The sequence below is a fragment of the Semicossyphus pulcher genome, unplaced genomic scaffold, assembly GCF_022749685.1.
Source record: "Semicossyphus pulcher isolate SPU_LCO1_2020_fin unplaced genomic scaffold, fSemPul1.0.p SCAF_6, whole genome shotgun sequence".
NCBI lineage: Eukaryota > Metazoa > Chordata > Actinopteri > Labriformes > Labridae > Semicossyphus > Semicossyphus pulcher.
In genome coordinates, this window is record NW_027211737.1 from 29,866,054 (window position 1) to 29,878,754 (window position 12,701).

Below are 12,701 nucleotides of genomic sequence, written 5' to 3' on the forward strand. Positions count from 1 at the left end.
AAGCTTTAAACCTCAACACAGAGGAAGCAGGTTTCATTTCAGACAAACAAAAGTTACACCTGGGAAGTGGATCTTATTTGCTAATCCAAGATTATAATCCAGGTTAAGTTGCAATATGAAAATCAATATATTTAAGTGTTTTTTTATGCTTTTATTTTGATAGAATCAGCAGTTTTTGCAGCGGTGACGTATACAGGGGCAGCTAAGATACGAAGGGTGTTTTTGATCCTACATACGAGCCACTCTCCGTGCCACAGTGGCAGGTTAGATTTTGGCTGTTGTGTGTTGTTGTTAGTTGACAAGGCGAATACCGGCGCCACCATGACTACATTCCATAAAAGAGAAAGAGGCTCTCGCTGTAATCGCTGGCATCCTACAAACATTTCAGAACCTTCCTGTCATCATTAAAGGTGGAACATTGTGACCAAAGAAAGTCAAAGCAATCACGACAGGGAAATAAATGTGCAGTCATGTTCTCCCCCTTTATTTACGTCTACACAGCATCGCTTTAACATCATTCTCAGATTCTGCAGCAACAATAAAAGATGACTGTAAATGTCAAATCCTCCTAAAAACTCAACGGTCAATTAAATACGTCCTTCTTACCTCAGATCCCTCTGAGTCCGAGCAGCAGGACTGGAGATGAAATGTGCAAAATAATAAGAAAAGAAGTGAAATGAGACAAAAACAATAAAAGACATTTGAGGAAATTATACTGAAAACAAGTAAACAACAAAAATATAATAAGTAATAAAATAAGAGAGAAAGAAGAGGGCTGTTTTTACACGTGCGGCCTACCCACCATGTCATCCTCTCCTCCATTCTCACTCATGGCCTGGTGGAGCAGGTACGGAGATAAAAACAACAAATTATATAAAAAGTAGAACAAAGAAAACTGATTATATAAAGAAAAACAAAAGAAACAAGTGATCAGACGTTTTGTCGGGACAGTGCAGGTGTATTGTAAGCTTCAGCTCAGATCCACTAATTAATTAACAAAGACACTGTTTTATAATAATTATAGAACATTTTAGTTTCACACTGAAGGCTGTCCATAATTTCAGTCAGTACATTTAGTTTGTTTTGTGTGAGCCTAAAAGAGCATCATGTCACTGTTAATCAGGAGCTGTGTCCCAGTTCAGGGGCTGCATCCTTCGAAGGACGTAATTGAAGGCTGATTGCGCTTCTTTAGATGTGTCCTCCTCTTCTCCCGAGATTCATCGCACGCCAATTCACACGAGATGGCGGCCTCTTAAACGGCCGAGGAATACACTATGAATGTTTTTGGTTTCAATTCAATCGAATAGCTAGAGATAGAAAAATTAAAACAGGGAAGGGGCCTTGTTACTTTACATTATCAAATAATTGGTAAAGTTAAGTGATGTTAGTTATGTTAGCTAGTTAGCCAGCTAGGTAGCTAGCTACCTGTTGCTAGGTGACAGGAGTGTGCTTTGTAACGCAAGGGTAAAGGCGGGAACAGCTGGTGACGCAAACAGGAAATCCTCTGTAGACCTCTGTAGTCTCATTTCAGTTCGGCATATGCATATACACAGCCTACGAATGAAGCAGCCGTCGTAGACCGCAGCTGTGTCCCAATCCAGCGGCCGCAGCCCTCGAAGGCCGTATTTGAAGGCCGATTGCGTCACAGCGATGTGTCGAAGGCTGTCCCAATTCGAAGGCTCCACCAGATGCGGCCGACAAATGTGTCCTCCGTTTCCCCGGCCCATCGTATCCCAAGATGCATTGCGCGCTAATTCAAACGAAATGGCGGACTTTTAAACAGCCGAGGAATACACTTTAAAATGTAAAAGTTTTTGGTTTCAACTCAGTCGAATAGCTCGTGCTGCAAATGTTTAAGAAAACAAAAGGTCCCCAAATTATCTTTAAAATAAGAGGTTAAGTTACACGACGTAAGTTATGCTAGTTAGTTAGCTCGCTAGCTACCTGTTGCTAGGCGACAGGAGCAGCGTTTGGTAACGCAAGGTCTCATTTCAGTTCGGCTTTAATGTTCTACGCAGGCTATGAATGGAACATCCTCCGTGGACCGCCTCCTTCGAAGGCTGCAGCCCCTGGATTGAGACAAAGCTTTGTATGCACCTTCATCAGCTAGAGCTAGCGTTAGCTTAAAGCTTAGAGCTTGCTAATTCTAAGGTTCTGTCCAGCTCCGGTAAAAACTTGGTCAACTCTGGGTTCAGAATACAAGATGGTAACAGCCAAACAAAGAAACTCTAACTCAAACCAATGAGTGACGTCCCTGGTACGTCCACTTCTGCATACAGCTAATAACCCGATTAGAAAGCAGCCAATAATCTGAGGTACACCTGTGTCAGACCTAAACTGTTTAAAACCACTAAACAGTAAACAGATGGACCCACCTCCTCTTCACACTCCTCTGGTTCCTCCTCGTTCTCAAGCTTATGGAGAGAAGCAGCATCGAGGTGAAAAGAAAGTATTTCTTTACATACATTTTATAAGGTGGGAAGGAAAATATTTGTGGGAGATAAAACTGGGAGCCGAGGAAGGAGGAGGAGGAGGTGGAGGAGTTGATCTTTTGTTTATGAGTAAATTGGGATCAACCTATAAATAGACACACACACAGTCCTGGGTAAAAGGAGGTTTGACAGCTAGGACGGGTTCAGGGTGGATTTTTACTTTCATGAATTTGTTTATTCGGATGTTTTTTTTCCAGGAGCAGGAGCAGCGGAAAGGGAAGTGTGGGCAGAAAAAACCTAGACATACCATCTCCTCCTCTGCAGTGAGCTGGAGAGACAGAGACACACACACACTCAGTCTCCTGCAGCCTTATATGCACACATATGAAATCTTTTCTGAACACCTCCTGCACCTTTTACACCTTTAACTGCAAAAAATAACCTTTTATTAGTGAACTTTCTCCACTCGAAAAAACCCCAAAGTTTCAGCAAGGTTACGGTACTGTAAAGTCACGCAAGACTGAGCGGTCAAGTGAACGTCCCAGGAGACAAACAAGTGTGATAACGTTCAGCTTTGAAGTACAAACACAGAAAGAACAATTCCTGCATGCAGGTAAAAGTCAACTCTGCAGCTTCTGGTCGCAACGAGGAACCCAAATACATGTAAAACGGTTCATGAGAGTATTTAGGTCACACATCAAGGACGGGGAGGTGGCCCACATAGGTTTGTCTTTGTGCTGGAACAAAACAAATCCAGCAGAAGAAAAGGACGGAGTTTCAGTATGCAGGAATCTTTTTTAATTCCTGTGGGTGGTGTCGTTCGCTGGAGCATTTCCAGCCCCATTTCTAGAAATGCCTTTTGTGTGAATGTTTATAACTTAATTTAGAAATCTAATCAAAACTAGAATTACCACCTCGCAGCTGCACGTCGCCACCAACCAGTCGATTCACAGTTTACACAGGAAACACTGCTGAATGTAATCACAGAGTGACTGTGTGTCTGACAGGAATCTATTTGTAAAGAATACATTACAGTTAAAATAAAGCACAAGTAATAAGTAGGCCTATAGTGAACAGGAGAGGTCGCACCACATTTTCAGGAGCAACTTGAAACATGTGATTGTCATTAGATCCTTCTAACAACAGATAAAACAGGTGTGCACGGGGTAGAGCAAAGAGTGACTGTCCGCAGATGGCCTAATTTTCTTTAACGACTAAAAACAAAGAATAAACCAGTTCAAATAAAAGTCCCTGTAAGCACAAAGACGTCAGCACTCATAATAAAGTGTACGACCTTTCATGAATTTAATTATTTACAGCAGCTGAATGAAACAAACAGCCCAAGGCTCTGGTTTTTTTGTTGGCAGACATTTTTAAAACTCCCTCTTCTGGAGAAGAAACTTTTTCCCCCGTTTGCAAATTTTTTTCTGATTTAAAGTTGTAATCTCAAAGATCTCAGTTCTCTTTGGCGGCACCTGTGGCGATAACAGTAGAAACGGTAATTACAGGAGCACACTTCCCAGATATCCAGACAGTGCTGCATGTGTGACGTCCACGGCTTTGCTTCATCTGAGCGTCGAGTTTGTTTCTTTTTCTTTGGATTTTCACTTCTTGTTGAAGTTGTATCTGTAGTCATCCATCTTTTCTTTGTTTGTTCAGCCATAGTAGATTACTGTTTACTCGCAATACTTGCAGAGAGCGGAAAAGCAGCCGCTTAGCTCCGCCTACCCTCTCTGGCAGACCAACCACTGCTGGCTGATGGAAACGCGTCACTAACTGGGCACCGTTACACCCAGTCTGTAATACTGCATACAAAGGCTTTCATCAGTGGGCCATAGGCTCAGTCACCTCATTCTGCGGTAGATAGTGACTTAACAAACATTTATTTAAATGAAAATCTTCAATATTACTTTAACCTTTGACCTTCCTGTTCTCTGCAGCAGCACTAGCTAGAATGAAATCTTTATAACAACAGATTCATGCAATGTTTTTTTATCTCCTCAGGGTCAAATGTGTCGCAGATTAGCTTTCTTCTCTCTGTTCTAAATGCAGCAACGCTACACTGCGTCGCCACCACTGGTTCGATTTTCTACAGACCATCACTGAGGCTGAGACAACCTTCAACTTGCACGACAAGTTTAGACTCTAAATTGATGTTTTTTTTAACTGTTGATGCTTGAAAACAGTTCGAACAGAGTCGACCGAGTTTGACATTCAGCTTTGTGCCACAGATTTGATCACGAAAGCCGTGCTTAAGCACCTTTAAAAAAGCATATCACAGAGAAAGCTTGTAGTTTAGGCGTCGAATACAAACACCTTCAAACACAGCAAGTTTTCATTTCACCTTTTTTGACCTTCAATCTGCAGGACGAAAAGAAACACTTCAGACTCGCAGGTCTCTGCAGCAGACGATTGCAATCCAACGGAGCAGGAAGAGTGTGTGCGTGCGTGTGTTTATCTGTTACGCTCACCATTTTGGCTCCCATCGACTCAAACATCTTCTCCAACAGGACCCTCATCTGCTGGACGTTGTTCATCAGCACACAGGGCTGGAGGAGGAGAGACGAGGAGGTGCACGTGGAGAGGAAAAACAGAGTGAGAGAGGGACACAGGAAGTGAATAAGAAAGTCAAAGAGAGGGCACATGAGTGAAAGAGAAGAGAAAGAAGCGATGACAGGAAGATAAAAGAATCAAACACGGAGAAAACAACAGAGACAGCAGTTGAAGCGTTACACAAGTGGGCAAGAGGCAGCTGAAATATTAATCTGCTCCACACAGGGAGCTCAAAGTGCTGGGTCTCTCTGTGAATCAGAGTGAGCTGGTTTGCTATCAGAGAGGAGACGACGCAGCAGCAGCAGTACTCACTATCTTCTCCTTCTCGCAGTAGGAGGGGAAGCTCTTGGCCAGCAGGGCACAGTACTGCAGCAGCACTTTGGTGATCGTCTGAGGAAACAAGATAACACACAAGAAGGACGTGTTTACTCCGGGAACTTCTGAACTCTGCTACTTACTCCTTTAACTTAGAGTGGAGAGAGAGAGAGAGTCTTTAGTGATGTCTGAAGTCCTTTGGGTCCAGGTTAGGTCTTCATGTGCAGATTACAATTAAAGGACATTCAAATGATGATTTTCCTGTTAAATGCACAGGCCTTATATGTGAGGGGCATGTCTGACTCTTGTGATTCGAATGGTCTTGTTTGAAGGATCAAATGAATCATTGATCATATTCAGACCTTTCAGGGAGCGACTCCTGCAACATTACGCCCCCGTTATAGTCAAGGGATCAGGCAACAACAGGCGAGAGAGCAGAGCGTAAGTGGTACGTGTGTCTGCAGAGATCCTCTCTATTTAAACGTTTTACATGAGGTGTGGGCCGTACTTATTTATAGAAGTCTTTTAAAAATGAAAGTACAGGGACACAGGAAATTATTCAGGTAACTTTGGTTTTGAGAGGTTCTTTTATCACATATTGTTTCCCGTCACCTGTGTCTTTGATAATAGCAGAAATGAGAGATTGATATATGAGATTTAACCTTTATTTTACCAGGAATATTCCCACTGAGATAAAAAAAAAAAAACTCCTGAATCTGCATAGGCCCCGCCCACTATGTGCTACTTTTCTCCTTTCATAAAATTACAGCCAAACTAAACACGTCTCTGCCGTCGTTAAGTGGCAACTTGTTGAAACTTAGCGAGCTTGAAATGTAGAAATTAGTAGTAGTAACGTTAACGTTAGCAGTCAGTAGTTTGCTAACATCTCGATGATGGTTACAGCTGGCTCACGCATCGCCAAAGTGGTTGCCATAGGTTGCACATAATAATACACATAGCGTCACGCCGTCCATTAACGGGATTGGCTCCTTAGGTTTGTGACATCACAAACCTGCCAATCTGAAAACGTGTTGTTCAGCCTGTCCTTGGTACACTGCAGTTTAAAAGCAGACATGGAGATGACTGCTGATGTTGTCCCTGATATGTCTTGTAGCACATGATGAACACCACACGGGGTGTTTGTAAGGTTAAACACTGGGGGGGGTCTTTAAGTGTTGTGAATGGTGTTAAATGTGCCACCTCGTGTAAATGTGTTACCCTGTGTTTTATATGACATATATTTGCACATGCAGGTCAAAGACAAATGTATGCCTTTTGCAAGCACAAAGAAGACAATAAAGTATTTTCTCTTCTGCTGTGTTTCCTGGACTTCGCTTGAGGCCAGCATTCGTTACGTGTTTAATGTAGCTACAGCTTTAGAGAAGTCAAGAGCATCATTCTTTTATCGTTTCTTTTTTAGCTGTCCAAATCCAAGTCTGCAACCCAACCACACAGGACAGTCCTCCTCCTCTATGAAGATTTTAAAGGCACGTCAGTGAAGTCTTTCGACCACAGGCAGCTCTGTGGGGCACAGAAGGATGCACGTAAACGTCAAACGATGGGTGTTAAGCTTGCATTTTAAAGACCTTGATTCAGGAAATCCTGTAACTCTCTGCTGTTGCTAATTACAGTTTACCTGCGTGTCTAATCAGGTGATTAGAAAACTTCTCTTATGCAGTGAACTGAATAAACGAGACCTACATAACATCCCTAAGCCTGATAATATCTGCAGTATTGACAGGCTGCTGGCAGGACCGGGATTGACTGCAGGGCAGGAACATTATTCCAGGATGAAATATTTTCAAACGTTTAATGAAGTAGAAAATCCCGTTGGGTCTTGATAACGCCTCGGGGTGTCAAACAATGAATGTCAGCTTTGTTTACAATAAATACTCCACAGGGGGCTTTAAATTCAATCAGCGGGTTAATTAATCGGCTGTGATGGTGAAGAGGGGACAGGAAATGACAGAAACTCTGCCCGTTACCTCACAGCGTGTTTCTGCTGAGTCAGCCAGACGCTGCGTTTAGACTCATGCATTAAATATGTGGCCTGGTTGCCGCCTGCATCACTCAGTGTGGTTTGTTATGTGACTCTGTTTTCACTCCTTTCTGCAGCTGTCTTTGTCTTTCAGAACGAGAATCAGAAGCACTTCAAGGATCCCACATTTAAATAATAGCGTTAATATAAAGGACAGAGAGCGAGGGAGTCAGAACAAAAACAGAAATAAAAATAGAAATAAGGTTTATTTAATAAAATATAAAAACTGTGCAAAGTTATGTGCATTTGTAACAAGATATAAAAGAATATTTGAATGTCTGATAGCTGGAGTAGTTATTACACTCTGCGCCTCAAACAAGAAGATAAGAGAGGGAAGGAAGAAGGACCTGGAGGCTGACAAAGAGGAAAAAACGGTACAAGATCAGGGGACAGGTAGGAATAAAGGCAGGTAAAAACATGGAAAAACATCTGAAGACAAATAAAAGCAAAGATGGAGAATTCACAGAGGAGCAAGAGAACAAAGAAAAGATGAAACACAAAGTGCAGCTCCGTCAGGGCGGAGATGAAAAGGTAGAGAGAGCGACAGGAGCGCAGCGCAGCGAAGGCCCGGGGACGGAGAGGAGGACAGAGAGGAGTGATGGCTTACATTAGCCATTCTTTATCTAATGAGGCCCATATCGATTGAGCCATCACACCACACACACACACACACACACACACACACACACACACACACACACACACACACACATCTCTCCTGCAGAGGAAGGTTTGTTCGGTTTAATGGCTTCACCGAAAAGCAGCTGCATTAAATTTAATTTGAAGGAAAAATATGACATCAAAGGCTCAATAACAAAAACCTACACGGTATACATTTAGCCAACAAATACCTGGAACGCATCAGTCGATATTTCAAAGACTAAAAAGATTCAGGAGTCGCATAAACAAAGAGTTGTGTAAGAAAAGCTCCTGAGATGAGTCACGATTTGAAGCTGCACCAGGCAAAAACACGTCTTTGCCTCGTCCAAGAAGAAGAGGAGGTCTGAGAAACACGGCATTTTTAAGCAGCAACACATTTGTCCTACAGGTGCAATGATGGACAATAAACTCTCTTTGTATGCCAGGAGTTATGATTTAATAAATGGCTGACATCTCTTGAAGACCTTCCTTCTAATCAGAGCCCGACTGATATATGCTTGTGCTGATATTTACTTGGTTATATCGGCGTACCGTAAAACTTCAAATAAACGGCGATCCCAATGAACGCAGACTCCCTTCTACTCGCCGGGTGTGGCTGAAAGTTTCACAAATTAAACGCCAGCCTCAGTTAGAAGCCTGTATACATTAATTGTTTATCTAGTTGTCTGCAGTTTTTTTTCCTTCACTCAAACGCCACACGTCACATTTACTGGTCGCTGTGGCGGCACGCAGAAAACAGTCGCACCTGAATGCTGTTGGTCTCCACGTTTGAAGAACAACAATCAGGAGAAGCATCAGTGAGACACCGTTGACGCCAAGGCCAGCAACCTGCTAGCTACTAGACTTGTACGTCCAGCCTGGCCTCTACGGTGTATGTGCAACTCTCAACAGAGATGAAAGCAGAGCAAGATGTCTCACTCCTTTGCTTTTTCCATCACCAGCTCCAGAAAAAAAAGGTGTTTGATTCAGGAGGTTAGTGTTGAGGACCTTTTTAAAACAAGTTTAAACAGAGAGATACAAGACCTGTGTCTGATCAGCCGCACAAAGACAAATAACTGCTGTGTTTAACATCTCACCTTGGCGAAGCGTCTGTTGTATTGAGCCACCACGGCGGGGTCGGGGCAGTCCAGCTTCTTGATGATCTCAAAGCTCTGGTTGAGCTGCGTGAAGATGTCGACCACCGAGCTGGAGAACAGAGCGTGCTCGGACGTCTGCTGGAACTGCGGGCGGAGAGACGAGAGGACAGATTACAGAAACTCCTGCTGCTCCTCGCTGACTCACTCGTCCCCTCTTTCTTTATTTTCCTCTCATCAAATAATAACTCCAACCATTCTTCTTTCCTTTCCTAGTATCTGAAGCTTCTTTCCTGTGTAATTACTCCACAGATTTCAGGCCGCTCTGACCAGTACAATCATTATCATTCACTGGAACTGTTGCTCCTGGACTGGGAGCTGTGGGCTTATTGAGCTGTTGCACTAATCATACGCTCCTGAAGATAAATTCATCAGCTGAATGGCTCCGATGGAAATGTAAATGGTGCCCAGAGGGTTGGTGAGGTAGTAAGAGAAGCCTGCCACATATTTCCCCAGTGAGTCTGAGTCCGGTCGAATCCTGTCCATCTCTCTTACTCACAGAAACCTGCAGTATAAGGACCCATAGCGAGTCCTTTAGGAGGCAGCGGGGGCCGATAAGCACTTCCTCTATAAAATCTGTCTCTAATGGACTCCCATACGTTAAAAGAGTTGTTCCATCAGGCTACTTAAGAGGTAGAAGAAGTCCTACAAATCAGCCAATAAAGCTCGTTCTAAATAATGTAGGGAAACATAAGGACGCATCTGGACGGAGGCGACACTGCAGGAACCGTTTGGTTTTTGAGTGTTTTTAAAGAATGTCGGCCTTGTCACAAACTCTCTCATCTTTCTGCTGAATGGTACCTAAAAATATGTGAGGTAGGAAACTGAAAGTGTCGAGTGTAGTTTGGATACTCAGATACCCCGCACTGTTTGGCAAATAACACTGGCATATCCATCATGCACTGCACAGCCAGATCGTCTGCTCTCTGTCCTTTGCTGCATGTACCAAGCATTTCCTGTCTCTCTGCAGCTTTCTCTGTCCAATAAAGGCAAAATAATTGTAATCTTTAAAACAAATTTTTATTCAGCCACTGCTGGTCTAAAAGCGCTCTCACTGACCAGCTTTTTAAGTTCTTTAACGACCAATCAAAACATTTGGTGCTCCTCAGCGTGACCCTCTCAAAGTCGAAGTGTTCATTACCAGCCCTGACCCGAGAATCTTTTTCAGCAGATTGAATTCTGCTCTCAAAAAACTCCAGGAGGAACGAGAGAGCTTCCCGGAGACAGAGTGCAGCGTCTGCAGCAGCAGGAGGTGCAGAGACAACACTTGTCCATCACTGTGTTTATCTGTGACCGGCTGGACTAAAGTAAACCCTGTTAGACCTGAATGAGTGGAAGCATCCTTCACACACTCTGAACAAAAGGTCACGGTGCTGGAGCTGTTTCTCACTCTGCTGTGGGTGTCAGCCGGTTGTAGGAAGATATTCTTCTTCTTAACAGCACGCTGTCTTACTTTGGCTGCACAGTGTAATCAACAAATAATGTGGCTTCACGGTGCATCTGATGTTCAGAAAGTCGCTGTTATTTGATGCTAGATTTGACGTTAAAATCAGCGCTGAAATTGTAATGTGATGTTTATTTATTATCTTTTCAATTTGTGTCCTGATATCCGGGCGACGTGAGTCACCTTCCATTACCTCTCATATCCCTCTCCAGTTTCCTCCTTGTTGTGAGCACGCTGACCCGAGTCTCACAGTTTGTACAGCGGTCATAATAGCTTGATGTCTCATCTCCGCTAATTGAAGCCTGTAAATTGTTTCTGTTTGCCTAAATTTAATTCTGCCGTCTGGGGAGGCGACCTCTCCGCCCACAGGAAATAAACTGAAACTTCAGAGAGAAAATGTTTTCGTGATGGTGAGACGGATGATGCTTCAGGAAGAAGAGATTATTTGGTGACACAAAAGCAAGTTTGAGACAAACAGAAAGCCGTCAAACTGCGGTAGTTGAACCAGCCTGCGGAGAATCAGCTCAGCTCTACTGAAATGTATATGGAGGTTTATTATAATCACTATATATCTGTCAGAAAGACACGTGAGGCAGATACTCTGTGTGAGGTGAAATGGACGCATGATGCAGATGCATGCTAGAAGAATGTCGTAGTTTGACTCGTGGTGTAATCCTTCTCGGAAACTAAAGTGTTGAAATGCATGACTCGTGTATTTTTAGCTTCCATAAATCTGATTAGAAATTACAATAATAATTTATAATAAATAATAATAATAATAGGTATTTCAAATAACTGCAGAATCCCTTAAAAATCATGATGTTTTTTGCTTTTCTTTAGTATCAGAAGGATGTGTTGCAAACAGGAGCTGCTGCTAGCTTATTCGGCTTATTCTCCACGCTGTTTCATGCTACAAACAAATCAGACATGTAAAGAGCAGAGACGTGGACTTGAGACTTGGAGACTTGGACTCGAGTCACTGTTTTGATGACTTGAGACTCGACTTGACTTGAGGCATGATGACTCGGATGACCTGCATGTGTCAATAAGTTTGAATGTTAGCTGTTATATAATATAAACTATCACGTCTGTATTTGTCTGACGTTGTAGTCCTGCTGTTTAAAAGTGATGAGGAGAGAATATTAAATAAATAAGATTTAGTTTTTGCTTTGATTACATTTATTTCACTGAATTTCAATAATTATAACACAGATACAATTCACTGTCATACTTTTTGAACAGGTTATATAAATTGGCCAATAATATAATTATTAGACGGGCTGCTAACACCTTGTGTTTCCTCTTTATAAAGACCGGATACTACAGGTAAGAGTGCTGGATCTTGGGTGGGAAAAAAGTGACCTGACTCGGGACTTGACTTGCCTTCACTAAGGACTCGCCTTGACTTGACTTGCCCAAGAAAAAATGACTCGAGGCTTGTTTGAGACTTGAGCAAAGATGACTCGGTCACAACGCTGGTGAAGAGTACTGAAATATTCTACTCAAGTAGAAGTACTTGTTTAAAAAAAATGACTGGAGTAAAATTAAAAGTGGCTCACTTAAAAGTAAAAGTTACTAAGTTACTTTCCCGCCACGCTGATTTTTATGATAAACTCATGTTGCCATGGTTACCTGACACACGCTTCCTATGCAATGAACTGAAAAGGAAGACAGGGAACGATTGTACAGTTGGAACAATGTGTTCCAACTAACGCCATGAATGGCTTCGTGAAGCGTATTGTGTGATCTGCAGCCCTCGGCTCCCAGTTATCATCAAAATGAAACGTTGTTATTTTCAAACCTGGGCGCTGTGTTTACATGCCTCTTGTTAGAGAGTAAGATCCTTTGTTTAACCAGAAGCAGCAGTTATACAGCTCTCTTCAAAGCCACCAGACTCCATTGACAAAAACAGTAGTTTTACCTCGCAGAACACGGGAGCTGCTGATGTGCACCGCAGCCTCAATCGGTTAGTTTGCTTTGCACATTTACAACTTTAATCTCAGAATTTGTCCACTTCCCTTTTCACAATGGCCCTAACATGCTGCCGTACCTCACTGAAGCAACTGTTGATAGTTTCATGCACTTTGTTGCCTCTCAAGTGATTGGCTACAAGCATGACGGTTCGA

General features: G+C 42.7%; 1 protein-coding gene across 1 annotated transcript in view; it reads right to left on the reverse strand.

The window, feature by feature from the left end:
- The window catches only part of LOC138609844 (protein unc-13 homolog B), a 187,698-nt gene that overhangs the window by 20,205 nt on the left and 154,792 nt on the right, over nt 1-12,701 (reverse strand). Inside the window, exons 28-30 of the mRNA XM_069682510.1 lie at nt 9,075-9,218; nt 5,298-5,375; nt 4,904-4,981 (exon numbers count right to left, since the gene is read on the reverse strand). Coding sequence (XP_069538611.1) covers nt 4,904-4,981; nt 5,298-5,375; nt 9,075-9,218 — 300 coding nt within the window. The remainder of the gene's footprint in view (nt 1-4,903; nt 4,982-5,297; nt 5,376-9,074; nt 9,219-12,701) is intronic.